The 27,975-nt window shown below is 44.1% G+C and overlaps 1 protein-coding gene across 1 annotated transcript; it reads left to right on the top strand.

The window, feature by feature from the left end:
* Positions 1-1,944: 1,944 nt before the first annotated feature.
* On the top strand, positions 1,945-16,850 carry LOC131559519 (uncharacterized). The gene is made up of 2 exons (XM_058807918.1): positions 1,945-2,817; positions 14,123-16,850. The coding sequence occupies exon 2, from the start codon at positions 14,158-14,160 to the stop codon at positions 15,589-15,591; it is 1,434 nt and encodes a 477-aa protein (XP_058663901.1). The 5' UTR covers positions 1,945-2,817; positions 14,123-14,157; the 3' UTR covers positions 15,592-16,850.
* The last annotated feature ends 11,125 nt before the right edge of the window (positions 16,851-27,975 follow it).

The following is a 27,975-nucleotide window of genomic DNA, read 5'->3' as shown; positions in this document are numbered from 1 at the left end:
TAATGAATGATGTCTGTAGATATTCTAAAGGTGTTATGATGCCATTTGACAATCTTTTTCAAATCTTATTTGAAAAAGTCTCTCCCATAGGAAATTGAAATAAATTTAAGGACTTTATAAACATCTTGTTGGCAAATGGTGAGTGTTGATCCCATTGCTGGCCCTTCCCAATTACTTCTCCCCTCACTCCCCTCCTGAGAGCCCTGAGGTTTTTAGAAAGAACTTTCCTGTGACCAGTCCACCCAAAACCCAAGTGACTCCTCTTACTAGTCCAAAAGGGAGCCCCCACAAGTTTGGCCTTTAACTTTTCGGGATTTGGAACCTGGATTCACTTTCCCACAGGGAGTGTCTACTGGCTCCCCGCTCGCCACAAAGGTGCCCAATGGAACATCTCTAGTCTTGACCCCACACTCATGCTGTTGATCAAAACTAGTCATCCTGGTCATGGGCATGTTGATCAAGAGCTGCTCTCTGCTGTTTTGAAGCTCAGCTCTTCTCCTTCTCTGATCCAATGAAACCTGGATTTCATTCAGGAGTGGCAAGTGTGGTGCTGTTATTTTTCCTAATTTAGTCCTTTTGTTGTATTTTTTTTAAGGTTTAATAAACCTTTATAATTTCAAATGGTAAGTGATGCCAGCAATTTATATACAGACGTGAACAGGACGGGGCTCCTGTGAAAAGCGTCTTGAGCTATTTATTTTTCAGCATCAGTCTCATTACATGATTATGACAATAGAGCGATGCGAACAGCTCGCTATCCAGACAGCAGGCCAAAAAACCTTAATGTTACAACATACCATATAGCCGTCTTAGCCAATTACATAGAGCAAAAGCATACTGACAGTAGTTCTATCCAATCATCTTAAACACATGTAGCTTTGGTTAAAACAATGGTTGCTTATTCTTGAATACAATGACCGTTTATAAGAGACAATGAATAAAGCTCTATTCATAATCATAACCTTCTTAATATCCACTAGATAAACATTTTGCAACTTAGAAAGCCAAACTACACAGCTCTATTGTTCTATTTCTCATGTCCTCTCTACAGCTTAGATATTTTTTCTGCTGTTTTAGCACTGTTCACAGTTCCGCTTTATCTGAGGCCTGTCTTTTTACCACCTTCCTAAAACCCTCTGATTTTATGGATTCCCACAGTAAGTGGTCACTTCTTCAGTTCTCACACTGTTCTTTGTGTGTCTTCCTTTCTTCAGTTATCCCAAATAATGTAGATGTGAAATGTTTTAGAGTGTCAACTGCCACTATGGTTTATCAGAGCTGTTTAAAGTCTAGGGAGAAAAAAATGGATAATGCCGGAGCTAACTAAATTTAGCTAACTGAAGGAAATAGGCAGTCTCTTTCATTCCTGGCCTGTTTAATTTCCTAGCATATACATAAAACTAAGCAAAGTCTTTATGGTGATAGGGTAAAATGAAATTTATCTCAAAGTCATTGAGATTTCTACTTATTCTTAGCCGACAAGTACATTTTCTTGTAAAGAGTCCTTTAGACCTGAGGATTTTGCTATCACAAGGATGACCACTGGTCTTTGTTCCTTTGTCTGAAAAGGAAGGCAGGAGGCTCCCTTGGAATAGAAAATGTGACCCCCTTCCCTCCAAATTGTTATAATTTTGAAATTAAGGGGCTCTCAGGCAAAGATATGAGAATAGGAATAACAGTTCTTTACTAGTATGTATAATAAAGCAAATCAACAGCAACAACTATGGTTATTAACAACAAAAAAGAACTAGGAATCCAGTGACAACCTTCTCAACTGAGAAGGGAAGGCATGGAAGGGAGGCTTTGCTTTACAAAAAAAACCCTGAGGCAGTCAATCCTGGTGCCCCATCAGGACTCTTGGAAGCAGCAAGCTGGGCAAACAGAAATAAGCAAAAATCCTGGAGTGTGTGAAAAATGTGTATTTTATGATTGGCTTTTGTTGTGGTGTGTTGGTATGTTCTGTTTCTTCCCCCCCTTTGTTACGATGGTTCTGTCCTCCCAGTTTTCCCCACCCTAGTTTCTGTCTATTATTTAGTTGCTATGGTTGCCCCCATGTCATGTAATTTCCCCACCCTGTATCTCCTAATATGTATTATTTTCCCTCCTCCCTGGGCCCAGTCAATCACTCCCCACCACTCCCAGTCTTCCAGAATGTTCCTCTCAGTGGGAGTAGTGATTGGCTGAGGTCCCGGGGCCCCTCCTTTATAATGTATCGATTAGTTCTCCCTTACAGTCTATTATGTTAAGCACGTCCCCTGACTTCCCCTGATTGGTTTTTTGTAAATCCCACCTCCAGTTACCACCTCCCTTTATAATCCCATGCCCAACTTTTTTTTCTCTCGCGGTCACTCCCTGCTGGTCGCCCCCCGGGACATTAAACTCGTTTGACCCCAGAGAGTGTCCGGCTCTTTTCTGCTCCGCCCTATTCAGCAGCTCTACCCCGAGACCTCGTCCTGCAGGCACAGCCCAAGGCTACTACCGCCGAGGGGTGCCTGAAGCTGCCAGCCCTGGGGCCTTGCCACCGGGGCTGACACCCCCTGCTGCAGTGGGACTGTTGGCCACCTTCTCAGCTAGCCAGGTCACAGGGTCTCCGGTCAGTCATCGCTGCAGATTGGCACCCACCGCGTGGCCCTCGCTCGGACCCCGTGGACAAGGTCATCGGACCTCTGGACACTAATCTACCACCAGTCGCAGCAGGCTCCGTTGTAGGAGCAGCGCTCCCGGTGGACCCGGAGCTACAACTCCTCTCACCCAAGGAGAGCTCCGAGGGCGGAGTTCTGCCTCTACCGGATCTTCTTTTCGCCGTTCGTCTGATTGGTAAGCCCCTGCCTTGGGGGTCTTCCCTCCCACCTTTTTAATCTTCCCGGGACCTGAGCCCTGCTTTGGGGACAGCTCCCAACCCCTCTTTTCCTTCACTTTCCTGCTGTCTTGCTGTTGGGGGCTCATGCCTGCTTTGGGACCGGTCTTCTAGGCAAGCGGCAGCGTGGGAGCGGGCAGACGAGCAGTTCTTGTTTTAGTTGTTTTTTTTTACTTCGGTTTAGGCGGTCAGTGTCATCAGAGGAGTGCTCTTTTCTTTACTTTCTCTGTTGTTTTCTTTAATTTACGCGATGGGTGCGCGTCAGAGCTCTCCTCAAAAAAGAGCCTTTCACCAGGTTAGAAGTTTGTTGCTTGGGGGAGGTTTAGATCCCCCGAAGGTTGCTTTAAAGAGTTTAGTAAAGTGGATTTTTTCTCAGTTCCCCAACACTACCCCAGAGCAAATTAGAGACCCTCTCTATTGGAAAGCTGTTTTAGCAAAATTAGATCAAGAGGTCAGCTCTGGGGAGGCAAAGCTTTACCCGGCCGCTTACTGGGCGGGTAAAGTTTTGCAATTGTTGTCTCAGCAGAGGGAACTGCGAAAAAATTCATCAGTGTCGCGGTTGAATCCCAGTTCCCCTGGTTCTGTTGTCCCTACCCCGTCTACCTCACCCCGTGTCCCTCGGTCGGAGCCCTTGAGGGGGGTCCTCAAGGCCAACCCACAGCAGAGGCTCCATCTTCCCTCTGCCCCCTCTCGATCGGTCCGACCTGGCCCTCCAAAAGGAGGACTCCGAGGAGATCCTGGCCAGACTCCTTGGAGCAGGTTTTCTGTCGACGGAAGGAGACCCAGACATCCGTTGATCATCATAGGCCCAATTTTATTGATCAGTACGGCGGGTTAAATACAGTTAATAATGAGCTTCATACATATTGCAAAAGTTGAGCTCAGGATTGGTCAGCTTACATATCAGCATCTACGCCTACTTCTACATTCCTATGGTTCTACTTTTGATACTTTCTACATATTCTCAGGATATATTCAGGAATATCTCTACTCCCTTTCCTCATGTTGCAGCAAGGTCACTGCTGACCTTTCCTTTTAGCTTGCTGACTGCTGGCTTTTCTCTTTCAGCTTAACCAGCGGCATTATTTCAGCGTGGCCTTTCTCAGCTAACCAATTATTAATAAATCTCTCCACATTTCCCCCGTTTTCTTCTTGCGCAAGGAGATTAGTTTGCCATGTTTTTGCTATTGTACGGCTAACCATGTTTTGAATACAGTTAAAGATACAAGGCAAAATAAGCAAAAACAGTAAGATTACACCGAGCAGGCCTATAGCATAGATCACAAGGTTCCTCAGCCACGGTCCAAGTCCTAAGCCTTTAAGCCATTCGTCAATTCCTAAACCGTCTTCTTCCTTAAGTTTGTGAAGTCCCTGTTGCAATTCTTTTATCTTAGAGTGAATGGACACCGAATGATCAGACAGATTCATGCAACACATTCCCTCAAACTCTTCACATCCATGCCCTTGTGCTAAGAGCAAAAAATCTACAGCAGCTCTATTCTGCAAAACAGCATGGTTAACACTTTGCACATCTGCAGTTAACATGTCTAAAATTTGTGATGTCTTGTTCAACTCATCCCTTGCCCAGCATCCTAATTGTTTTGCTAAATTCATAGCTTTATTGGCAGATCCTCCTGGCAAGATAGTTGAAACCACCACCTGTTTGAATGTGCCCCAAAACCGTGGATCTCCTATCTTGCTGCAGTCTAAGTCATGTATGCTACGTTTTTTCCTGTTTGAATTTTGACTCAGCTGCATTAGCAAGGACACATTAGGGTGAAACAGTGACAATTTTCCCAAATAACAGGGTCCACCCTGTGGTTTAGCTGGTATGCCATTCCACGCCCTGTCTCCACAAATCAAAAATATTCCTGTGGGTAATTTCATTGGTGCTGTGATATTTGTGCCGTTACACTGATTGTAATGCTGTGGAGAGAATTCACTCACATTCAGGGATGAATCTAGGGTGGCCCATGTTTCTTTAGGTTGGTTTAAATTCTGAGCACCCAAAAGTCTGAAGCTAAACCATCCACCAGCTGTAGTGTTAGATACGCTGGCATTTGTACTTTCAAAAAGATCCAATTCCTCAGGAGGAGAATGCAAAGAGGTGTTAAGTGATTGGATTAGAAAGCATTGACGATAGCCATCACTCTGACCTGCAGTATACCCTTGTTGCACCGGCAATGTGATGTTTGACATGTTAGACATACATAAGGTTTGGTTGTTTATCCAACTGCAAAATTCTCCAGGAGACCACACCGGAAGTCCCACTAGGCATGTTCGAAATGGGTTAGTGACTCCTCCAAGACTAAGACAAAGTGATGATTGGTTAGTTTGATTAGCAAGTGTCACCCATAAATTTTCCCTTGGTTGACTAAAGTGTGTTATTCCTACTGCTTCACTTGCTACAGCATTGAGCAGTATAACAAGAACAAACCTCATTTTTCTTTCTGCTTGCTTTGCTTCTCCCTTTCTTCCCTCTGCTTGCGTTGTTTTTCCTTTCTTCGCTGTCTTTTCCCTGGTTTGTTAGATTGTCTATTGTAGGGCTGAGTTAATTTTTGAATGTACTGATCTAATTCTAAATCAGCATCCTTGCTCACAAGTATAGCATGAGATAAGTTTGAAGGCAAATCAGCTTTACAGCGGGCTGCTATGATGCGTGAGGCTTTATTAATTTCAAATATTCTAAGGTTTTCCTGCAACTTCCACCTAAGATATGCTATAATCACTTGTTCTGCACTCTCAAAAAGCTGTAATCCTGTCCGTCCTGGCAGGCCAGTACTTTGTTCAAGAGCTCTAACCCAGAAATAATTTCGAATCCACCTTCCAGAGCAAGGGTTACACCATAAATAATCTACTGACCTCTGTGAATACCAATAAACCTGATTACAATCTACACAATGCAAAGCTACCCATGCATAGCATTTATCATTATCCCTTTTGCAAACATAACAAGGAAGTGAATATAAGTAAGGACCAGTATGAAATTGTGGTTCTTCAATCCAAAGCAACCAATTCAATGGCGGTGATCGCAAAGCCTCTTCTGCCTTTTTACTGTATGAGGCTAACAGCTCAAGGTCTCTCTTTAACACAAGGTGTATCTTATTTCGTAATCGTAGTTCTTGTTCGTTATCCTCCTCAACAACTATATCTTTCCGAGGGTCCCACAACTGTAAAAGTGTTCTAATCATAGAAAATTAATTAGCAATCACTGATACCCTTATTTAAATGAGACCCTTCCCCTTTTGCCTTCTTTTTCTTATCTGTCTTTAATCTTGCTGCTCCTGATCTCACTGGTCCTGCCACTTGCAAACTCAATTTTTGCAATTTGTCAATGCAGCAATCTAATGCTCTATCAGGATCCCCTTTGAAGGGTCCTACAATTGAATGCTGTGCTAAAGGCACTAATTTCCTACACCTTATAGAAACTATACGTGATTTACTTTGAACCTTAATTCTATTTACAATACATTGTACTTCCCATCGATAATAAGCAAGAATTTTCTGTTCAGGAGACTCATAAAGATTTAAAGCTATATATGCATTTTGCCCTGTTTGTCTCCTTAATTCATCTTGCCAACTTTTACCCCACGTGTGCTCTTGTTCACAAGTATGACACCACAAATCCCACAATAGTGATTGTTCTATCCAAAAAGTTCTTTCACAACCCCCACAACGTAGAGCTATCCAGGCAGCACAATGTGGATTGTAACAGTCAAGACAATGTAGTTTCGCTGGATTCGTTAAATGAAAAGTTGATAATGAGTCAATAAAACCAATCAGCTCCTGGGCTGTCCGATAGTGACGTGTCAGTGCTCTGTCCAACGCTTCCGAGTACCCCTTCAATTGTAACAGTAGTGGTTGTAGGACTAGAAGCAGTTTCTTCCCCAGTCGCTCCCTGTCCTCCTCCGTAAGGCGATCCACCAGAGGCTGCATCAAAAACAGGTTTAGTCCACTTAGCAGGCACCCACAAAGGCCCTGTAGGTGAGGAAACACAAAGATACCCCCGACCCCAATATAATACTTTTGCAGGTTTTTCCCATAATCCTGTACTCGGGTTCTTATACTTAACCCAGACCTCTGTTTCCTTAGTATTTTCCTGACCTGACCTCGGATGACGTTTCATTGCAGGGGGGGTATCATCTTCCCCAAAAATGCATAAATGGTTAATCACATACAAAACCTTAGCCAAACATGCTTGTGGATCTGCCAAATCTTGATGTTTTTCAATATACTGCTTAAGGGTACCGTTTGCTCTTTCCACTATTGCCTGTCCAGTAGGAGAGTGTGGAATACCTGTCACGTGCTTAACGGACCACTGATTCAAAAATTTCTGGACCCTAGCACTTACATAAGCTGGACCATTATCGGTTTTAATACTCTTTGGAACTCCCATAACAGTGAAACAACTTAACAGGTGTCTGATAACATGTGTAGCTTTCTCTCCTGCCTGAGCCGTAGCCCATATGTAATGACTATATGTATCTATGGTGACGTGCACATGCTTGACTTTACCAAATCTGGCTATGTGTGTAACATCCATTTGCCATTTCTCATTTATTTCTAAACCTCGAGGATTTACCCCGATGCCTAGACCTATCCCACCATTATGATAACTACATGTTGGACATGCTCTGACAATGGCCTTGGCTTCTGACAAACTCAGCTCAAAGTGTTTTGCTAAACCTTTTGCATTTTGATGATATCTACTATGTGCTTCTCTGGCCAATGTGTGCTTGTCAATAGGACAAGAATTATCAATGGGTAGGGTAACCAATTTATCTGCACGTTCATTCCCTTCTCCTAAACCTGATTTCTTTTTGATTACAAAAATAGGTGTATTCCAAGGGCTTGTAGATAGTCGTAGGTGCCCTTTTGTATATTGTTCCTGTACCAATTCATGGGCATGCATAAGACTCTCCCCTTTTAATGGCCATTGCTTAACCACCACTGGTGTATCTGTTTTCCAGGTGAGTGGAATGGGGAAAGTCCAAGCAATGGCAATTACCCCAAAGGGTGCTGATTAGTTAACACCACTCCCAATTGTGTTAAAATGTCCCTTCCAATTAAACAAGAAACTGTAGGAGGCAGTTGAACAATTGAAAACACAGCAGATATTTGTTGATTCTCAATACACACAGACAAAGACGGCGACCTGCTTGCCAGTGTAAATCCTCCCACTCCTGTGAGCATGTTTGATGAGGGAAATAGAGGCCAGTGTTGTGGCCATGCTTCTGGAGAAATGATGCTAGTATCTGCTCCTGTATCCAATAATCCATAAAGGGTAATGCTTTGATGCCCATAAGTAATTCCAACCTTTTGCTTTGGTCTATTTTGTAAATCCACAGTTAAAAGTGCAACACCAGTAGAGCCAAAACCTTTTTCATCCCGTGTTTGTCCAGTAAATGATTGTATTCCTGATGTCATTTGTGACAGTGGTACCAATTGTGCAATGCGTTGTCCTTTTGTAATTTTAATCGGAGGATAAAGGGTGTAAGCCATGATTTGTATTTCCCCAGTAAAGTCTGCATCGATACCACCAGGCAAAACAAATAATCCCAACATAGTTGTAGAGGAACGTCCCAGCAATAATGCTCCACATGTTTGTCCATTTAATATAACAGGGCCCTTTACTCCAGTGGGTATCCTCTCAGGCCGGTTCGTCATTAGTGTGACGTCTACTGCTGCTGATAAGTCCAAGCCGAGGCTCCCTGCTGTTGCGGGTTGCAGACAGGAGGTAGCAGCGATGTCATGGCAGCTGCTGGTGTCTCCGATGACACGGTGGCAACTTGTGTCTGTCCCTCATTGCCGCATCGGTAACACTTGATGAATGGTCTCGAGCCTCCTTACGTGACCACCAGTGAGCCGCTTCGGAGAGGAGCAAGAGCAGCTAACACCTGATTTTGAGTAGACTATGCTTTTGCAACCCTAATCCTAATTCCTTTAAGGCTTCTACTATAAATGCCTGTGAAGCTGTTGGCATTAATGCCATTCACTCTAATGCTTCCTCAATAGCCCAATTTGCCCCTAAAGCAGCTAACACTCTTTGGGTTGCTGGATTGCTATTTTGCAAGGCACACTACTTCAATAGGGCCCTGCAACACCAGCCCGATATATAGCAGTAGCTGCTCTATCGATAAAATTTCCAAATGATTCTTCTCTACCTTGTTTAATGCCCATATAAACCGGTAACCCTCCTGGCTCTTTAACCATCTCAATTGCAGCACTGACTAACCACATAGACTCCCTAAGTTTATCTTCTCCCGATATCATCTGTGCCTCTGTACGTAAAAATGCCTCTAAGCCCATCAGCTCCTTTACTGTTACTCCATGTAATGGGTCATGTGCATTAAACAACAACTGCTGATGCTGAGTGAATATCAACCGAACTATTCCTCTTAAATCATTAGGACATAAAACCTGAGTATTAAAAAGATAATCTAGCATTTGCTTAACAGGTTCACTTTTTACTCCAAACTGACTAACCGTAGAACGTAGCTGAGTTAACAGCTTCCAATCTAAGGGAGTATATTCTGCTATATTATGCGTAAGGTTCCCCTGTGCATTATAGTGTGGTGTGTATGTAACTGGGCATGCAAGACTAGAAGCTATTTCCACCGCCTCACCATCCCCCATTTGCATTACTTCTTTTGCCAAAGCAGCCCAAGCTTCCCTCCTCTGTTTAGCCATCTCCCCCCATGGATCACGGTGTGCCCCTGGGATGGGATCTGGCTCTTTAAGGGTGCTATGCTGCTGGCGCTTCGGTGCAGACACCGAGTTTTCGCACGGGGAAGGCAGTGAAGCAGAGGCTGGCTCGCGCGGGGGAAGCAGGGGAAGCAGCCCCCCCGCTGGAGCTGACAGTGAAACCGGAGCCAGTGGGGCGATTCAGGCGCGGGTGCTCTTCCCGACGCAGATCACCGAGTCCTGTCGGGCTGCAGAGAGGGCCTTTTTCAAGCTCCCAGTGGTCTTCTCTCAGCAAGACGAGGAAGAGCCCCAGCAGGGGCCACAGGAGTCCTATTTACGTTTTTTAGAAAGACTTTACAGATATGTGGAGACTCAAGCTTCCGAGGAGGGAGAAAGAGAAAACCTGTTGCGGCGGATGGCGTTCAAGAACGCAAACTCTGAATGCCGGAGAGCCATCCGAACCCTCCCCCGTAGTCCACGACCTACCATCGAGCAAATGATGGAGGTCGTGGCACGAGAAGTCCCACTGCCAGGAGCGCCTGACTCCAAGCTGAAGAACAAGCGGAACTCAGTGGCGTTCGCGTCGACCTCCAGCGCCGATGAGGAGGATTACAGCGCGGCAGCAGCTGGAACGTCTACCCCAGGAGCTGCAAGGAGACATCCAGAGACCCACCCGTGTCATCTATGTGGAAAAACGGGGCACTGGATGCCTGACTGCCCACTGCGGCAAGAATTTTTAACATTTAAAAGGAAGGAGTGTCCTGCTGGGAAGCAGGAAGTAAAACAGCAAAAAAACTAGAAAGCGAGCGCAGCTCCTCCCTGCGCCATGATACAAATAAGGCGGGCAAGGTTGCACCAGGCAGGGAGGAGGGAACAGGGAGAAGCCCGCCACATGCCTCTACTGGACTTGACTTTTCCTTACCGGACTTGACTTACTGTACCTGTTGGCTTCAGCCTCAACCTGCTTTAACTACCACCTTTTCGTTTTCTCCCTTTAGGCTGCAGCTGACCCGCAAAATACATCTCCCGGACACTGATTTCCACCTGGTGACTGCCGACATTCAACATCCCGGCAGCTGGAGGAGACTTGGACGTAGCAGGTGGATCATTGTTGGGGACACCAAGCACACACCATTCAATCTTCACATAGTCCCGGGGTTAGTAACAACTGACCGGGACAGATTTGCATTAGGGCTGTACTGCGTCCAGCCCCCGCTTTCTCTCCCCAAGGGCCAAATCATCGCCCAAGCCATTCCAGTGCCGGAGGAGGTACAGGATTCCCAGTCATCTAAGGGGTCCTCACCTCCAACGGTTGCTTGGGCCCAAGTTGTGGGAAGAGAAAAGCCCAGGCTGACATGTCAACTGTCCCTGGGCTCAGACCGTAAAATCGTGCGGGGGTTACTGGACACAGGGGCAGATGTGACGATCATTCCCTCTAGGGATTGGCCGTCACATTGGGATTTGCAAAACGCAGCCGGACACATACAAGGTGTAGGGGGTCTAAAATTGGCGAAGCAATCAAAGAGCATTGTACAAATTACGGGGCCAGATGGGCAATTGGCTTCTGTACGCCCATTTGTTTTAGATTACACCGAGCCCCTGTGGGGAAGGGACCTGCTAGCCCAATGGGGAGCCAGAATTGACCTCCCAAAGGCTCCCCAGGTTTTTCGGGCAGTGGCCACTGAGGAGCGCCCTACCTGGAAGCTGGACTGGCGATCAGATGAGCCAGTACAGGTAGTGCAGTGGCCACTTAATAAACAAAAATTGAAGGCGCTCAACGAGCTCGTTCAGGAGCAGCTGCTCAAAGGCAACCTGGTGGAGACCATGTCACCTTGGAACTCCCCAGTGTTTGTCATCAAAAAACCTAATAAAGACAAGTGGCGGCTCCTGACCGATCTCCGCCAAATTAATGAACAAGTAATTGACATGGGTCCCCTCCAACCAGGGATGCCATCCCCTACAATGCTCCCCCAAAATTGGAATTGGGCTATAATCGACATAAAAGATTGTTTTTTCCAAATTCCTCTGCATCCTGATGATGCCCCGCGTTTTGCGTTCACGGTTCCCTCCATCAACCGTGAGTCCCCGGCCAAGCGCTATCACTGGCGAGTTCTTCCGCAAGGATTAAAGAATAGTCCTGTGATCTGCCAGTGGTATGTTGCTTCGCTGCTGTCTCCTGTCCGTACAGCCCTCGGGGATGTCGTCCTGTTACATCACTATATGGATGACATCCTCGTCTGTGCCCCAACAGATGATCTACTTGCCCATGCGCTTGACCTGACAACCAGTGCGTTGGTTGCTGCAGGGTTCGAGCTCCAAGCAGAAAAAATTCAAAGGATGCCACCTTGGAGGTACCTGGGCCTTGAAATCACCAAGCGGACCATTGTTCCGCAGAAATTGGCCATCCGGACGAAAGTCCAGACCCTAGCGGATGTTCACCAACTGTGTGGGTCTTTAAATTGGGTGAGACCCTGGTTAGGTATACCAACAGAAGACCTAGCCCCCCTTTTCAATTTATTGAAAGGGGGAGAGGAGCTGAGTTCTCCTAGGGAACTCACCCCAGAGGCTCAGGTAGCCCTGGAGAAGGTTCAGAAAATCATTTCGGCCAGGCAGGCCCACCGCTACCATCCAGGCCTGCCATTTAAATTCATTATTCTGGGGAAGCTGCCACATCTTCACGGCTTGATCCATCAGTGGGACAAGAGTTTAAAGGACCAGGGTCTGGGCGACCCCCTCTTAATCATAGAGTGGGTGTTCCTCAGCCAGCACAGGTCCAAAAGGATGACAAGGCCACAAGAGCTGATGGCCGAACTGATCCGAAAGGCGAGATCTCGGATCAGGGAGCTGGCAGGCTGTGATTTTGCATGCATTCACCTTCCAATTCAATTGGTTTCGGGCCAACTCAAATTAAAGACCTTCAATGAACTGCTGGAAACCAATGAAATGCTTCAATTCGCATTAGACAGCTACACTGGCCGCGTTGCGGTCGATCGGCCGGCCCATAAACTTTTTAATTCGGAGTTTAAATTATCAATCAAGGGAATTCAGAGTAAGAAGCCTCTAGATGCTCTGACAATATTTACCGACGCGTCCGGGGCATCCCACAAGTCTGTAATGACTTGGAGGGATCCTCAGACTCAGCGGTGGAAGGCTGATGTTGCCATTGTGGAGGCCTCTCCACAAGTAGCTGAATTAGACGCAGTCGTCCGAGCATTTGAGAGGTTTCCTGGTCCCTTCAATTTGGTCACAGATTCCGCATATGTGGCTGGTGTAGTATCTAGAGCGGAATCAGCAGTTCTGCAGGAGATCTCTAACCAAAAATTGTTTAATTTGCTCTCAAAACTCGTAGAATTAGTCTCCCACCGAGAGCATCCGTTTTTTATAATGCATGTAAGATCACACACTGATCTGCCAGGGTTCATCGCTGAGGGCAACCGTCGGGCTGATTCTTTGGCCGCAGCTGCTGTCACGGTGGGCCCGCTCCCAGATGTGTTTGGCCAGGCTAAGATCAGCCATCAGCTCTTTCACCAAAATGCACCAGGCCTGGTCAGGCAATTCCATCTCACGCAGGATCAGGCCAAGGCGATTGTGGCCACATGTCCCCAATGCCAAGCCCATCAAATGCCTACCATCGCAGCTGGGGCAAACCCCAGGGGCTTGGCGAGCTGTGAAGTGTGGCAGATGGACGTGACACACATCCCGTCCTTTGGGAGGTTGTGTTACGTCCATGTCTCCATCGATACCTTCTCAGGAGCTATCTTTGCCTCTGCCCACACAGGTGAGAGGGCGGCGGATGTCCAGAAGCACTTGCTTCTGGCATTCGCTGTCCTGGGCATCCCTAGGGCTTTAAAAACTGACAACGGCCCAGCGTATACCTCCAAGGAGCTGCGGAGCTTCCTGCAACAATGGGGAATAGAGCATAAGACCGGCATCCCCTATTCCCCGACAGGCCAAGCCATGGTGGAGAGGGCCCACCAGAGCCTGAAAAGGATCTTGGAGAAACAACGCGCGGCAGTGAAGGTGGAGACCCCCCACGTCCGGTTGTCGAGAGCTTTGTACACCTTAAACTTCCTAAACTGCTCTTTTGACAACCTGAATCCTCCAGTTGTCCGGCACTTCGGCAGTCACCAACAGCTGCAGCCGAAGGCCAGGCCTCCGGTTCTGATAAGGGATCCGGAGACCTGGCGGATGGAAGGGCCATATGACCTGGTTACCTGGGGGAGGGGATACGCTTGCGTGTCCACTCCCTCAGGGCCGAAATGGATACCATCAAAATGGGTCAAGCCCTTCCTCCCCGAGCAGGCAAAAACATCCGAGACTGTGCCACAGGTGCAGGAGGCATGTTGGCGGCGGAGGAGGAAACCTCTCACTTTCTCTCACCTTTATTTTCCCCACAGGTTCCCTCCGACCGGGTCCCCTTCCTCTCCACCATTGATTCGCGCCCCTTTTCGAGTCGTTCTTGATTCCCGACCTTCCTCCCCTGTCTCAGATTCTTCCCCCGAACTTAATTTACTTTTTGAGACAGAACCATCTCTTTAAGAAAATATTTAAGTTATAACCATGCTTGTTTTGTTTTTTCAGTTTGTCTCCCTTTGCCTGGCCCACACCATGCCAGAATGGCCCAGCTCAGCCCTCAACTGTGGCAGCGTCCAAGCGCTCCTTTACATCTCCTGATCTTCTGCCTCCTCCTTCCACCCTGGGCAGCGTGGATCGTCCCTCAGCCAAAGGTGAATGTCTGGCGTACCTTGGCTCAGGCGTTAGGGCAAGATCATATCTGCCTCGACGCAGCATCAGCAGAGGACCCGATGTCGTCGTGCCTTGTGGGGATCCCTTTCTCTCCAGGCAAATTCCCCTCCGCTTTTCAGTCAGCCCTTTCCCCGATTTTGGCACGGAGTCTTACTATCCTTCCTAGTTTTGATTCCAGCAACGCTTGGAGAGACGGAGTGGTAAAGCTGGATCCTTTGCCCTCCGAGCCCACTGAACTCCACCTGCTCGGTTCCGCCAATTCCTCTATTTGTTTTCAATTTGAGTATACCTTTTCCTCTATTGAGAAGGGCAATGAGGTGGTGCAACAGAATAAAGCTGAATATCAAGCCTACCAGTGGTGCAAGGCCGTTTTAAAGATCAGCGGCCCCACCACCACGGGCCGCACCCCATACGCCCTTCCCAGGGGAGCATTCTTAATTTGTGGCGACCGAGCGTGGGCAGGCATCCCCTCTGGTCTGATCGGAGGGCCGTGCACATTAGGCAAGCTGACGCTGTTTACCCCCAACATGACTCAAATTGTGAATTGGAAGAAGACTAACATCACAGCAGAATTGGCCAGGTCCAAAAGAGATCTTAAAGATCTCCCAGAAGACTGTGATGATGAAATTACACATTGGTCCCATTCCAAAACCGTCGCTTTTACCATTCTGTTGCCGTGGGTATCAGTGGCGAAGTCTCTAGGTGAATTGGGCCGCCTAGAGTGTTGGGTGGTTAAGCAAGCCAATTTGACTTCGGCTGCTATATACGACCTCCTCACAGACGAGGAAATAACAAGGAAGGCGACACTCCAGAACAGGGCAGCAATAGATTTCCTATTGCTGCTCCATCATCATCAATGTGAGGAGTTTGAGGGCCTCTGCTGCATGAATTTGTCATCAAGAGCTGAGAACGTCAGACACACCATCCTGAAGATGAAAGACCAAGTCCATCGGATGGAGCAAGAAACATCAGATTGGCTGAGGGACATTTTTAAGGGCTGGGGCTTGGGCAGTTGGGCCAGTTCTGTTCTAGAATCGGTTATGAAAGTTGTTTTAGTTTTATTTTTACTTTTGATTTGCTTTTCGCTGGTCCGTGGGCTGGTCCAAAGACTTGTTAATAAGATCACAGCTCCAAGTGTCAACCAGGTGGTAGCGGGAGAATCTGCAGAGGGAGACACCTATCCTTCGGAGGCAGAGGAAACCGCAGATGAAGAAGAGCTCGCTGCGCCTCCCTTATACCACCAGGAGCTGTGTTTCGAAGAAGAAGACGCCTGGACTGATCAGCCCCGGAATCCAGCCTTTTGAACCTTTTAGTACAGATTTTTCCGTTCTTTTCAATTTTATTTAACAAAAAACGGGGAGATGTTGTGGTGTGTTGGTATGTTCTGTTTCTTCCCCCCCTTGTTACGATGGTTCTGTCCTCCCAGTTTTCCCCACCCTAGTTTCTGTCTATTATTTAGTTGCTATGGTTGCCCCTATGTCATGTAATTTCCCCACCCTGTATCTCCTAATATGTATTATTTTCCCTCCTCCCTGGGCCCAGTCAATCACTCCCCACCACTCCCAGTCTTCCAGAATGTTCCTCTCAGTGGGAGTAGTGATTGGCTGAGGTCCCGGGGCCCCTCCTTTATAATGTATCGATTAGTTCTCCCTTACAGTCTATTATGTTAAGCACGTCCCCTGACTTCCCCTGATTGGTTTTTTGTAAATCCCACCTCCAGTTACCACCTCCCTTTATAATCCCATGCCCAACTTTTTTTTCTCTCGCGGTCACTCCCTGCTGGTCGCCCCCCGGGACATTAAACTCGTTTGACCCCAGAGAGTGTCCGGCTCTTTTCTGCTCCGCCCTATTCAGCAGCTCTACCCCGAGACCTCGTCCTGCAGGCACAGCCCAAGGCTACTACTGCCGAGGGGTGCCTGAAGCTGCCAGCCCTGGGGCCTTGCCACCGGGGCTGACACCCCCTGCTGCAGTGGGACTGTTGGCCACCTTCTCAGCTAGCCAGGTCACAGGGTCTCCGGCCAGTCATCGCTGCAGGCTTTTCGCAAATATTAAAATTATATGTGTATTGTATGTGTTATGTTAGAAAGTTATGCTGTATTAATTTTCTTCAGGAGTGTGTTAAATATAGTTTTAGGTTATAACATAATGTTAAAATAGAAACTATGCTATGTAAGATACTTTTTTTTTAAGAGAAGAATGAGGTACTTGCACCAAGATAGCAGCCATAGGACACCCAAATATTTCAATGAAAAAGAATTTATTGCTCCCTTATTATCAGAAGAAACTAACTTCTTCCTGCCTCGCTCAGCCCTGAAGATGCTGTCAGGATTCAGAGGAAGAAGTTGACACTGACCATACAGAATCCTTTGTTTGAATGGATTTTATGCATCATGCATGAGATGTATGAATATGCAACAGGTTATTGTTTTTAAGGGTTAATCCTCTGTTAACGTGTATCCTTTTTCAGGCTTGTTTTGCCCAGAAAGAGGTACCCAGACTGTCTGTAACTCTTTGTTTTTATTGTCTCATACTGTCCTAATCATCCAAATTTTTATTACTCTAATTATATGACTATTTTAATAACTATTTTAATACTATTAAACTTTTCAAATTTTAAAAACACGTCATTGGCCATTTTCACAGGTGTTAGACAAGATGTATCAGAAGCTCCAGAGCAGTGGCTGGGACCATGGGACATCTTGGCAGGCAGGGGGTGCAGGGCTACAGTGTAGTGAAAACTAGAAGCAGTGCTGAAGAAGCAGCAGATAGTGGCAGACTGGTTCCCAACAGGGCAGGGAGGGATGAGCTGAAAACCTTGGGCACCCAAGCAGATAGAAGTAGGTCCCTCTTTTAGTGAGTGTTATAAATGGTCAAATCTGTAGCCAAATCATAAAAAAACTTTGACAAAGATTTATTAAGTCAATCAACAAAAATAGAAAAGTTCACAATCCCACAGCCAAGTCAGCATCAGCCCCGGGAGCAGCCGCTGGGTGACCCTGGGTTCCTGCTGACAGAGAGACAGTGTTTCCCCTAAGGTGTACATCGAGTGCTTCCAGCAGCCTGCTTATATACAGTTTGCTCTACCTAAGGCAGAAATGACCACATAATTCTTTGTTTCTCTTGGCATGTAAAGTTGGGTCTATACATGTGTAAAAGCAGACAAAGAAAGTGTCCAAAACCTAGACAAGTGTCTGATCGTCTGGGAGGAAGAGCTATTCACATGTAGTAGGTGATGCCGTCTCTTGAGCAGTACAGATTCCATCAAGTCCAGCTGCAGGACCTCGTGGCCCTCCTGAGATGCCCTGTTGATCATCACCTGGGAAATTCCAGATGATATCTTCCAGGTGCAGAGGAAATCCTTTCAGATGGCTCCAGCTTGTCTCCTACATCTGATACCAGGTCTAGCTGTCCCAGAGCCTGTCCTGGAACTGGTTATCATGTGAATACCTCTAGCCCTGACAAAGACAATTGCAGACACCTTGGCTCAGGGCTACTCTGTTCATATGAGAACAAAGTTTTGATTTTGTCTTAACTCAATCCGGGAACCAGTTATAATGTGAATAACTTCTTGTTCCTGGACAGAGTGGTTTCACAAGCATAGGTTCAAACTTTATTAATATTTTATACCTACATATATCTATATCTATAGCATGAATTGTCTTCACTACATATAACAGTGAGGTAGGATTTTAATAAGGCCCAAGTTCAATGGCTGCTCTTACAGCAAAGGTTCACCCACAGAAAGGATGAAGCAGTACAGGAGTGGGCTCCAGCAGTGACAGTGAATTCTCCCGGCAGTAAGCAACAGCTTGACAGTTCTGCAATGCCAAGAGGGAGAGAGCTAGCAACTCCTCAGCAACTCTTTTTCCTGTCCAATTCTGGAGGTATCCCTGCCCCTCTCCCCTAAGCTTTGTCACTTCTTTTGTTTTCCTTAAGTACCCAGTTGTTAGGGTATCCTAGCAACTAATGGGAAAGAAATTCTATAAATAAATAGGAACAAAAGGAAAGAAACCTAACCCCAATAGCACCTTAAACCATGATGATCAGGATCTGGTTGTCTGGTATGTCTGAACTGGCTTTTGAAAACAGAGGTAATTGCCAAACCTTGTGTGATGAACAGCTTTGAGCATGACTTGCCTGAGAATGCTGCTGTTAATCCACATATTTGTCACACAGCTGTACTCGGTAGATTTTCCCATTGACTCTAATGCAGCTGGTCATGGATCCCCTTTATGAGTAAAGGTTTGCACTTATTTGACCCCACTTTTCTGGATTCCAACTTCAGCCAGCTGGTAACAAAAGGAGAGGTGATTATATAACAGTGATATTGAGATAACTTTCTGTTTTCTCAACCACTTTTCAACCCAGTGGTCTTTAAGAAAGTGTACTTATGTCCTAGATCCCTTTCAAAGTCACCAAAATTAGGGTACCTGTCATTTCTTGGGCACTTAGGTTTTACTAGTAATCTTAATTGTACATTTACTGCCTATGTATTGAGTATAAGTAGTTTCAGTACCTTGAGTTTATGTTTTGAAAAAATTAATGTCTATGTTTTTACAAAATGCAGCACATAATCGATATGTGAGAGTATATGTATGAATGTTTTTATAAATGATCAGTCAGAAATCCAAATTAATAAATGTGAAGAGATTTTATTTATCTTTTCCTGCGACCAAAATACGGTCCCCAAAACCACCACAGCCAAAGAGACAGCGTCGAGCCTGGGATCGGCACTGGGTGAACATAGATCTGACCTCCATCGCATCGGACCTTCACCCGTTCACCCATGCCACTTCCAGCCAGGCTGTTTTATACAGTTTTTTATGCCTGAGGCAGAGGAGCCCCAATTTCTTTTGTAACCTCACATATGCATGAGAGTTTCTTTCACTGTGCTGGGCTGGACAATTGCTGTTTCCTGAGTCGTATCAATCGAGCAGTGATTACTCTTGAGTGTCTCCTGATTAACCCGGAGGACGACGATCATCACGCTGGCCATGTCTATTCATAGGTAAATGGGGTATTGTTCTACTGCTGCCTTCAGGAATTTTGACATTCCGAAGTAGACATCTGTCCCTGGGCTGCTTGTGGTCAGAGACTCGTTTGGATTTTACAAACCTATAAAATACATTCTCTCTTTAAGCATGAATTATTTAATGACAAATATTAATTTATTCACACTATTTGTATCTAAAGGTACTTGTGAACCCCAGAATGTATTTTAACACATGGTTAAACTGGTGGTGTAATAATTTCAAATAATGCAGCATTAAGCATTAATTCATGATGATGGTGGATCTATGGCATTCCACAGAGCTGCTCCTTTTCTTAAGTCATGTTTTGGATTAGGGCGGATTTGGGAGGAAAATTATAAAGGGGTCCCTCTAGAAAGCAGATCCAAGCAGACTCTCCCCCAACTGGTTCAAGAGAAGATCTCCTTGGAGAAAAGTGGAAAAAAATGTATTTAACAAGCAAAATATTCACAAGCATAAAAATTATTAATATTAAGCTGTTCTGAAGAGATGGCAAATTCAGAAAGTCCTTGTGGGACGTAGCTCAGTGGGCTTGCTCAGTCTTTTATCAGTCCCTCCTGCACTTTAAAATGCTGTGTCCTGGTCCCCAGTGTGCCACAGGCATGAGCTCCCAGTGTTTTCCTGGGTTTTCAGTACAGAGCAGGATCAGTTCCAAGAAAAATAAATGCCATTGTCTGGGGAACTTCTCTGCCTCAGCTAGCTAAAAAAACCCAAACAACTATAAGGCAAAGAAGAGCTCTCTCCCACTGTCTGTGCTGCAGACAATACAGTCCATGAGAAGGAATGTGGGGGAGCAAGTGAAGTTTCTGCAAATAAACTCCGTGCTTCTTCTCTCCCCTGCTTTGCTCTCGGAACCAGTCTTATCGATGCAGAACTTGATATCCATCATAAACAGAACAAACTATTGGGAATACAAGCATCATAAAGTCACTCTAGGACAGGTCATGATATTTAAGATTTCAATCACGCTGTTACATATGCTGCCTTACACATGGATGAAGTCAGTAATTTTTCAGGAGTTGTCACATATGGAGGAAGATGTATCTTGGTTCCCATATGGATTTCAGGATGAAGGCTGATCATGACTGTGGGACAATTAATAACAACATATTAAAGTGATAATTCCAGTTCTCACAGCTAGTTGGTATTGCCTCTTTGATATGTTCTGCCCTGAAAAGATTGTCATCTACAAACCTTCTGAGCTCTAACCTATCTCAAATGTGTGGAGGAGGCATTAGCCTTCCATTCCACGTCTGGCAGGAATGTGGAACACAACTGATGAAAAATGGACTGCTGCTTATGGATCTTCACTGTTACAATATTTTTTATGTGGTTTGACTTTTCCACCAGGGCACCAGGCAGATAGTAGTATGTGACATTCAGGGACAAAACAAGTGGAGTGAACCACAGCAATATGTGGAAATTTTACATATTGTTTCCTTTCTGTTAATGAAAAGCTTCCAGTGATGAAACAGAGCTTGATGTCATAAGCCACTTATTTATAAAAAAAGTTGAAAGGGAGACAAAAAGAGAATGTGCTTTTCAGCATCTTGTTTCTGTTCCTCTCAGTTCTCTGTCAGCACTAACCAAGAGCCTGCTCCTAATGCTTTTTTTTGGTCAGTTATCCAAGCAATACAGTTAACGAATATTTTTTAAAGTAATAGGCTCTCAGAAATTAATGCAAATTTGGGCCTGGAAAGGCCAAAAGATTTTCATTATGTTTTTAAAGCAAATGTCAAACATAAACTCTTTTTCATGTCTGTATAAGCCCAATGGGCATGTAATGCTTGCTCCCTGTCAGATCTGGTATTAACTGTGGCTATCACTTAGAGAAAAATTAAAACCATTTGTGCTTTTGTTCTTGAAGGCTCCCCATACAACCTAAGAAAGTTCTTTGTAGATTTATTGCTATATCTATTCATGGGTTTTCAGTGCATGCACTCATTCCGTACGACATTTCAACAACAAGCTGATCATGTTGCAATCTTAATGCAGTGGCCAAAGGACATCAATTTAAGCATATACACTGTAGCACCAGAACTTAGATATGTTGAGGGTGCATGCCACTATGTATGGTGTGAGAGAAAAAGATCAATGCAGAAAGTAAGGGAGCTCAGCCTGGAGATTTTGATCTGTATTTCATACAGCTGTAATTTTGGTGGGCAGTTAAACAAAGGATTATATTATTATCTTGTCTTTAAGGTATTTGAAGCAGCTTTTCTTGCCTTTGTGCTTGATCAGGGGAAAGTGCTACTTTGTGCATGGGTGTTTTTGATGGGTACTGTAAGAAGAACTACATTAATGTAAAAATGATTTAAAGTACACTACTTCATTCAGCTCTTTCAGTGCCATGACACCAGTAGCAGTACTAACTTGAGGGGGGCTGAAGTCATGCATAGGGAAGTTTGGTGGATAATCTGTTGCCCTGAGATTTTGTGGTTGTAGCTTTCTCATATAGAAGGAAGTTGATGTTTGCAGTTACTTTGATGCTGTCTTGGTTTGAAAAGACAGGTGTCTGCTAAGGAAGGCATGACCCTCTCTTGAAATGGAAAATGTAAACCCCCTCCCTCTGAATTATTCTAATTTTGAAATTAAGAGGCTCTCAGGCAAAGATATGGGAGTAAAAATAACAGTTCTTTATTAGGAAATATAAAAATAAAATGCAGTAATATAAAACAACACGGACAGAGTCAGAATATGACCAGACACCCTGTGGGTCAGGGTGTTGGTAGCAGTCCAATTAAATGGTGGCTGCACTCCTGCTGTGGTGACAAATGTGGTTCTGTTGAAGCAGTGATCCTGTAGAAGGGTGTCTTTTTCCTCTGAAGGCCCAGTGGTGCTGTAGGTAGGCTTGGTCTTCCTCTGGGAATCCAGTGGAAAAGAAAGCTGTTCCTCTGGGAATCCATTGGGAAAAAGCTGCCTGTGGTGCTCCAAATCTCAGACTATGTCCAGGTAGGAATGCTTGTCTTCTCCCCCTGGGCAGAGCATCTCATGATGGGATGATGTAATTTTATCAGTCATGCAGTGAGACTCAATGGCCCATTAACAGCAGATATCTCCCAGGAAGGATAATGGGTTGTGAAAGACAAAAAAACCTGCCCCACCTGGTTTTAACAAGTGGCCCAATTAAAAGATAACTGTCCCAGCTCTAACAGATGGCAATAGAATACCCTAGCCACATCTTGCATTTGTAACCTAAGATAGACACAAAAGTGTATATTCTGTTAACTGCTTATGTGACATTTGACCTGTAATTTTCACTGAGTCTGTCCTAACATATTTCCCAATGACTCTGAATAGCTTTAGTTGCATGAAGTGTGTCCTCACCTGGGAAAAGAAGAGAATGCGTTCACTCAAACTGAACAAACATTGCAGGACTTTAGGGTTCCTAGGTTATTGTATTTTAAAGCCAGTGATCTGAAGGCAAAAGTTGTAGTGTTCCTCACTGTGGAATCATGTTAGACCAGTATGGGGATGGCTTTTCTTTCCTCAGCCCTCAATTACAAAGAATTCCTATTTGGGAATGCATTTACACATCTATCCAGACTTAAGATATAAGAGTCTAGACAAAAGCAACACTGAAAGAACCCTCCAATACTGATGGGGTATGTCACTAAACCACAACACTACTATTTTCCCTGCAGAAAAAGAAGCATAGTTTTAATGTATCACACAGAAAAAGGAACAGGGTTTTAATGTATCAGCTGAGATCAATGAATGCTCTGAACATCTGGAATGGAAGAATACTGAAAGCAGAAAGATGTTTGCCTTACTTGTGTTACTTCTCCCTTCATGAAAGGAATCCATCATGAAAGGATGTTGATGCTAAGTATTCATTAAAGCATACAACTGATTGAGAGAATCAAGTTCTTGGTTTCATTGTGCACGGCCCCCATCTTGAAAGGCAGAGTCGTCTGTAGAAAGGTGGAAGCTGAGCCTTAGGCAGCTCTGACTGACATTCTGGCAAAGCTTGCTGCTTCTTGGATTTTGCAGCCATATTGAAGTTGTCAGTGTTACAGTACTGGAATATTTTTTAAAAAGTTAGCAATCCTGGAGAGGTTTCAGCAATGTTGGAGGGCATTAGATGGAAAAATTAATTGTGTGAAACTCATCAGAGAATTTTCAGTTTAAATTGTTTTAAGCTCTTTCTAATTTCAGCTAAGACACTTAGTTGCAAAGGCTTTTCTTACAACACTTAAAATTTTAATCTTAACTTTTTGCTGAAACATGGTGAGAATGAGAAAAAAGGATGAGAATGATGAATCTTGCTACAGATTTGTGCACTTGAAAGTGATGGCTGTTATCCATACTGTGAATTTAACGGTTTCCTTATAAATATCCTGTCTTGCTTCTACATACTGTAGAAGTTTATGTATTACACTTTGTTACAAAAATTAAAATTGCAGAATAAATAAATAAAAAGAATCCTTGTTAATACTGCAGTTGCATTTCTGTCCTATCTTCAGTGTTTCGATCATTTGCACCATAAAAGCAGAAGATCAAATTAATTGAATTATAATCTTCAATATAAAAGTGTCTCCGTCTGAAACACTTGTGTCTCAGATCTGACTGCAAACTGAAACCTGGCTTATACCTGTCAAACACTACAGCACAAATACGAAAATTGTGTTTTCAGTGCATGCTTACTGAGAAGAAAGATTTAACTTGGGGGTTTGTGGTATGAAGCTGGGATATACACTTGAATATGCATTAGTTAACAGGGATTTGACAGATGAATAGACTGCTGGCTGATGGATTCTTGAAAATTCTCTGAATCTATATTTTTGGCTGATGGTGTGTGGAGAAATCACATCTCTTCCTGTAGTAAATTAGAAAAAAATTTGCCACAAGGCATTCCTCCTCTAAAATCCTGCTGGCAGTTTCGGCCATTCTACAGAAATTGGGAGCCAGGATTAGAGAGGAAACCTTGCCAAGAAATCCTAAAAATGGAAAGCTGAAAAATATTACTGGTGTCACTAGACTGGTGTCTACTCCTAATTACCTTCATAATTGTGCCCTTAAACTGTGAAAATCACACTGCATTGAAAGCATTCTTCTGAAAGTACTTGCAGATTTTAAGAGATCTTGCAAGCATTCAACTGTGGATCATTTTTTCCTGTCTGCAGTGTATAAAATAAAATGTAGAAATTGTAGTACATGGTGGTTTCTCATCTCATTCCATCCCTTACACTGTCTTTCTAACTAAGGAAATAGTTGGATTCTGAAATGCAGAGGAATTTATAGTTAAATCTCAATTGATCCAAATATTAATACTAAAAGCTGTCAGCCCACAGCTTGGAGAGTTGCACCCTGGGTGCACTGGGTTAAGAATGGGCTGGATGGCCAGGCACAGAGAGTGGTGGTGAATGGTGCTGCATCCACTTGGTGACCAGTCACCAGTGGGGTCTCCAGGGATCAGTGCTGAGCTCAGTCCTGTCTAAATATCTTCACTGATGATCTGGATGAGGGGACTGAGTCCACTGTCAGTAAATTTGCAGATAACACCAAGCTGGGAGCATGTGTCGATCTGTTGGAGGAAAGAAGGACTCTGCAAAGGGACCTGGACAGACTGAATAGATGGGCTGAGTCCAATAACATGAAATTTAAGGAGTCCAAGTGCCGAGTCCTACCCTTTAGCCACAACAATCCTCTGCAGCACTACAAGTTGGGAACAGAGTGGCTGAACAGTGCCAGGTGGAAAGGGACCTGTGGGAACTGGTCGACAACTGACTGCACATGAGCCAGCAGTGTGCCCACATGACAAAAAAAGGCCAATGGCATCCTGGCCTGTATCAGGAATAGTGTGGCCAGCAGGACCAGGGAAGTGATTCTTGCTCTGTACTTGGCACTGGTGAGGCCACACCTTGAATTCTCTGTCTAGTTCTGGGCCCCTCAGTTTAGGAAGGACATTGAGATTTCTGAACACATCCAGAGGAGTGCAATAAGGCTGGTGAAGGGCTTGGAACACTAGCCCTATGGAGAACGGCTGAGGGAGCTGGTGTTTAGCCTGGAACAAAGGAGACTCAGGTGTAACCTAATTACTCTCTGCAGATGTCCCCTCCCCAGGGAGGTATGAATGTGGTCACTCAAAGAGAGAGATAAAGCAAACTGCCCACTTGACAAAGGTAATCTGCCATACAGGTGGTAATGGAAAACAACTTGCATTGCAATCTTCAACAGTTGTTCTTGCTATTATGTTTCGTAATACCAATAATTTTGAAATCCATCTCCATCTTGTGGTCCAACCAGGTAAGAAAATCTTTATCTATGTGTGTGATCTGCAGAATGCTAGTTGCCACAACATTTACTACTTCTGTCCATCTTGTTTGGCTTACAGTCTATTCTTTAGGAGAAACTTGTCAAATAATTTTCAAACTTCAGGTATATAGCTTAAGGAGCTAGGATGTCAACATGCATGTTCTCTAAAAGTCTTCCTAAAAGGCTGCTTTATAGCTGAAGAAGACTGGACACACTGAGTGCTTCCTTTTCAGTTTTTTGCAGTATATCCATTCTTAGCAGTGGCTAGATCAAATAGATCTGGTACTGTCCATATCATTAGTGGAATGACCCTGGGGTACATGGGTAAGTTTTTGCTTACATGGGTAAGGAATTTGCACAGGACTTTTTTGCCTAAGAGAGAGCTTTCTCCCTTTGGCTGTACATTCCTCAAAGGCACTCAGAAACTGGGGGGATTGAAAAAAAAATATTGTACCCAATGTAAGCTAGGATATTACAGTGACTGGAAAAACACCTCCGATTATTGATTATCATAGCATCTCATGGGCTGCTGTACAATATTTTGAGGCACACTTATTCTGACTTTCCTTGACTGATGTCCTTTTATCAACTGGAAAGATGTCATGCAGAGACCTACACAAAAGAAACAAATGACTTTACAACAAGGTACAGAACAACACATGGGATTATAACTAGTTTTTTTTTTAATCACACATATAAATGTTTAACTGGGCACATCACCATTAACAGTGGAATAAGTGTGAAACTAGTTCTCACAGCTGAATACTATGCAGAGTATGAGAAAACCAGAAACTTTGCTGTAGAGAAAGAGGCCTCTTCAGAGCCAAATAGATGACACCTGAGACATCACAATAATGTGCAAGAGGAGGAAAGAGTTGATGATTACAGTGTCAAATACATACAGCTCTCAGGACACAGCAAAAACCATAGGCTGCAAATGTAATTGGCAGAGTGCACCCAGAAGTAAGTTCATAGGGACATATTTTCATTCTGTGCAAACAAATGAGGCTAACTGCTTTAGTTGCAGTACTAATCAGGAGCAGAGTTGAGGCTATGGAAATGGTAGGTAAAGAGAAATAATCATACAAACAAATATTAAAGTCTTCTGGACATTTAATTACCTCTAATACATGGCCATGATAGTTTGGTCAGTCAAGAACAAAGGAAAACTAGTCCTATTGGTGCCTTTTTCCTATAGTTCAGCCTTTCTGCCTTCCAATGCATGCATTGTTGTTATGGGATATCTGGTTGTGATGGACAAGTAAGTTGCTATGGAAAGTTAAAAGATACCCCTGTGAAACTGATCTTGGAATAATAAAAAAAGTTTCACTGAAGCTGTGATAATTTATGAAAAGGTTGCCTCTTCCTGTATTAAGAGAGGGAAGGAGAACAAAATCCACAATATATTAATAAACCAGGAGGAATAAGTAAGTTGTTCTTTTTCTAATTAATTTTTATTACAACTTTTTAGTTCTTTAGAATTACATCCTGTTCCAGCAGACTTTTTTTGTAAAAAACCCTTTTAATAATTGCCTTCCTTTTCAGTTGTTGTAACTGTACTCTATGATTTACTAGAGAAAGGGTATTTTATTTCTGACTTCCTGAACCTCCTGCAGGGAGATCTGGTGCAATCTGGTGCCTTCCTGAAAGGAATTATTTTGGTTGCTGGTCCACTCAGCTATGCTAAATTCATATAAACAAGTTTTATATATCTAATGATGCCATAGAAGCAGATGCTTTATGTTTACTGATGTTTTTTGTCATTAGGCACTAGAGAACAAACTTAATACATCCAAAGCCAAATACCTTTTAAAATTATAGCTTTATTAGATTTGGTTAAGAATCACCCATTTGTCAAGCAAGATTATTTTACTAACTAAATTACTAATTCATAGCTGTGCAAGCAGGGTCGGTCCCGATTCTCTTTTCAGCTCAACAAAAGGAGAAACTGATTTTTAGCCGATATTACTGTTCCCTCTGTTTTCTTCCTATCCTTGTGTGTAATGAAACTTCTTCTTGATTACTTTCTTGACTTTAAGACTTCAGTGACTGGGAGAAAGTAATGAAGAGAGAGGGTAGAGTAGTGGGGACTCAGAAGTAGACGGTATATTTGAATGTGGAGATTTAAAGAGGAAGGCAGAGAGCAAAGGAGATCTTGAACAGGAAAGTTGGATATGAAGGCAAGAGCTGCAAAGAACAGTGTCAGAGAAGTGAAACAAAAATAGCTGAGGAAATAAAAGATGGAGTGAGGAAGACACAGGGAGATTGAGCAAAAAATGAAAACCCAAGAAAATATAACTTATCACAAGCTGCATACATTTCTGTAATATGTATATATTGGTTTAAATTGATGTTTCATCGGAAGTTATGCATCTAGGCTCCCTACTTAAGTATTCAACC

This window comes from Ammospiza caudacuta, chromosome 1 (assembly GCF_027887145.1).
Source record: "Ammospiza caudacuta isolate bAmmCau1 chromosome 1, bAmmCau1.pri, whole genome shotgun sequence".
In the NCBI taxonomy this organism is placed as follows: Eukaryota; Metazoa; Chordata; class Aves; order Passeriformes; family Passerellidae; genus Ammospiza; species Ammospiza caudacuta.
Note: the sequence above shows the minus strand (reverse complement) of the source record. Positions and strands in the feature narration are given on the sequence as shown.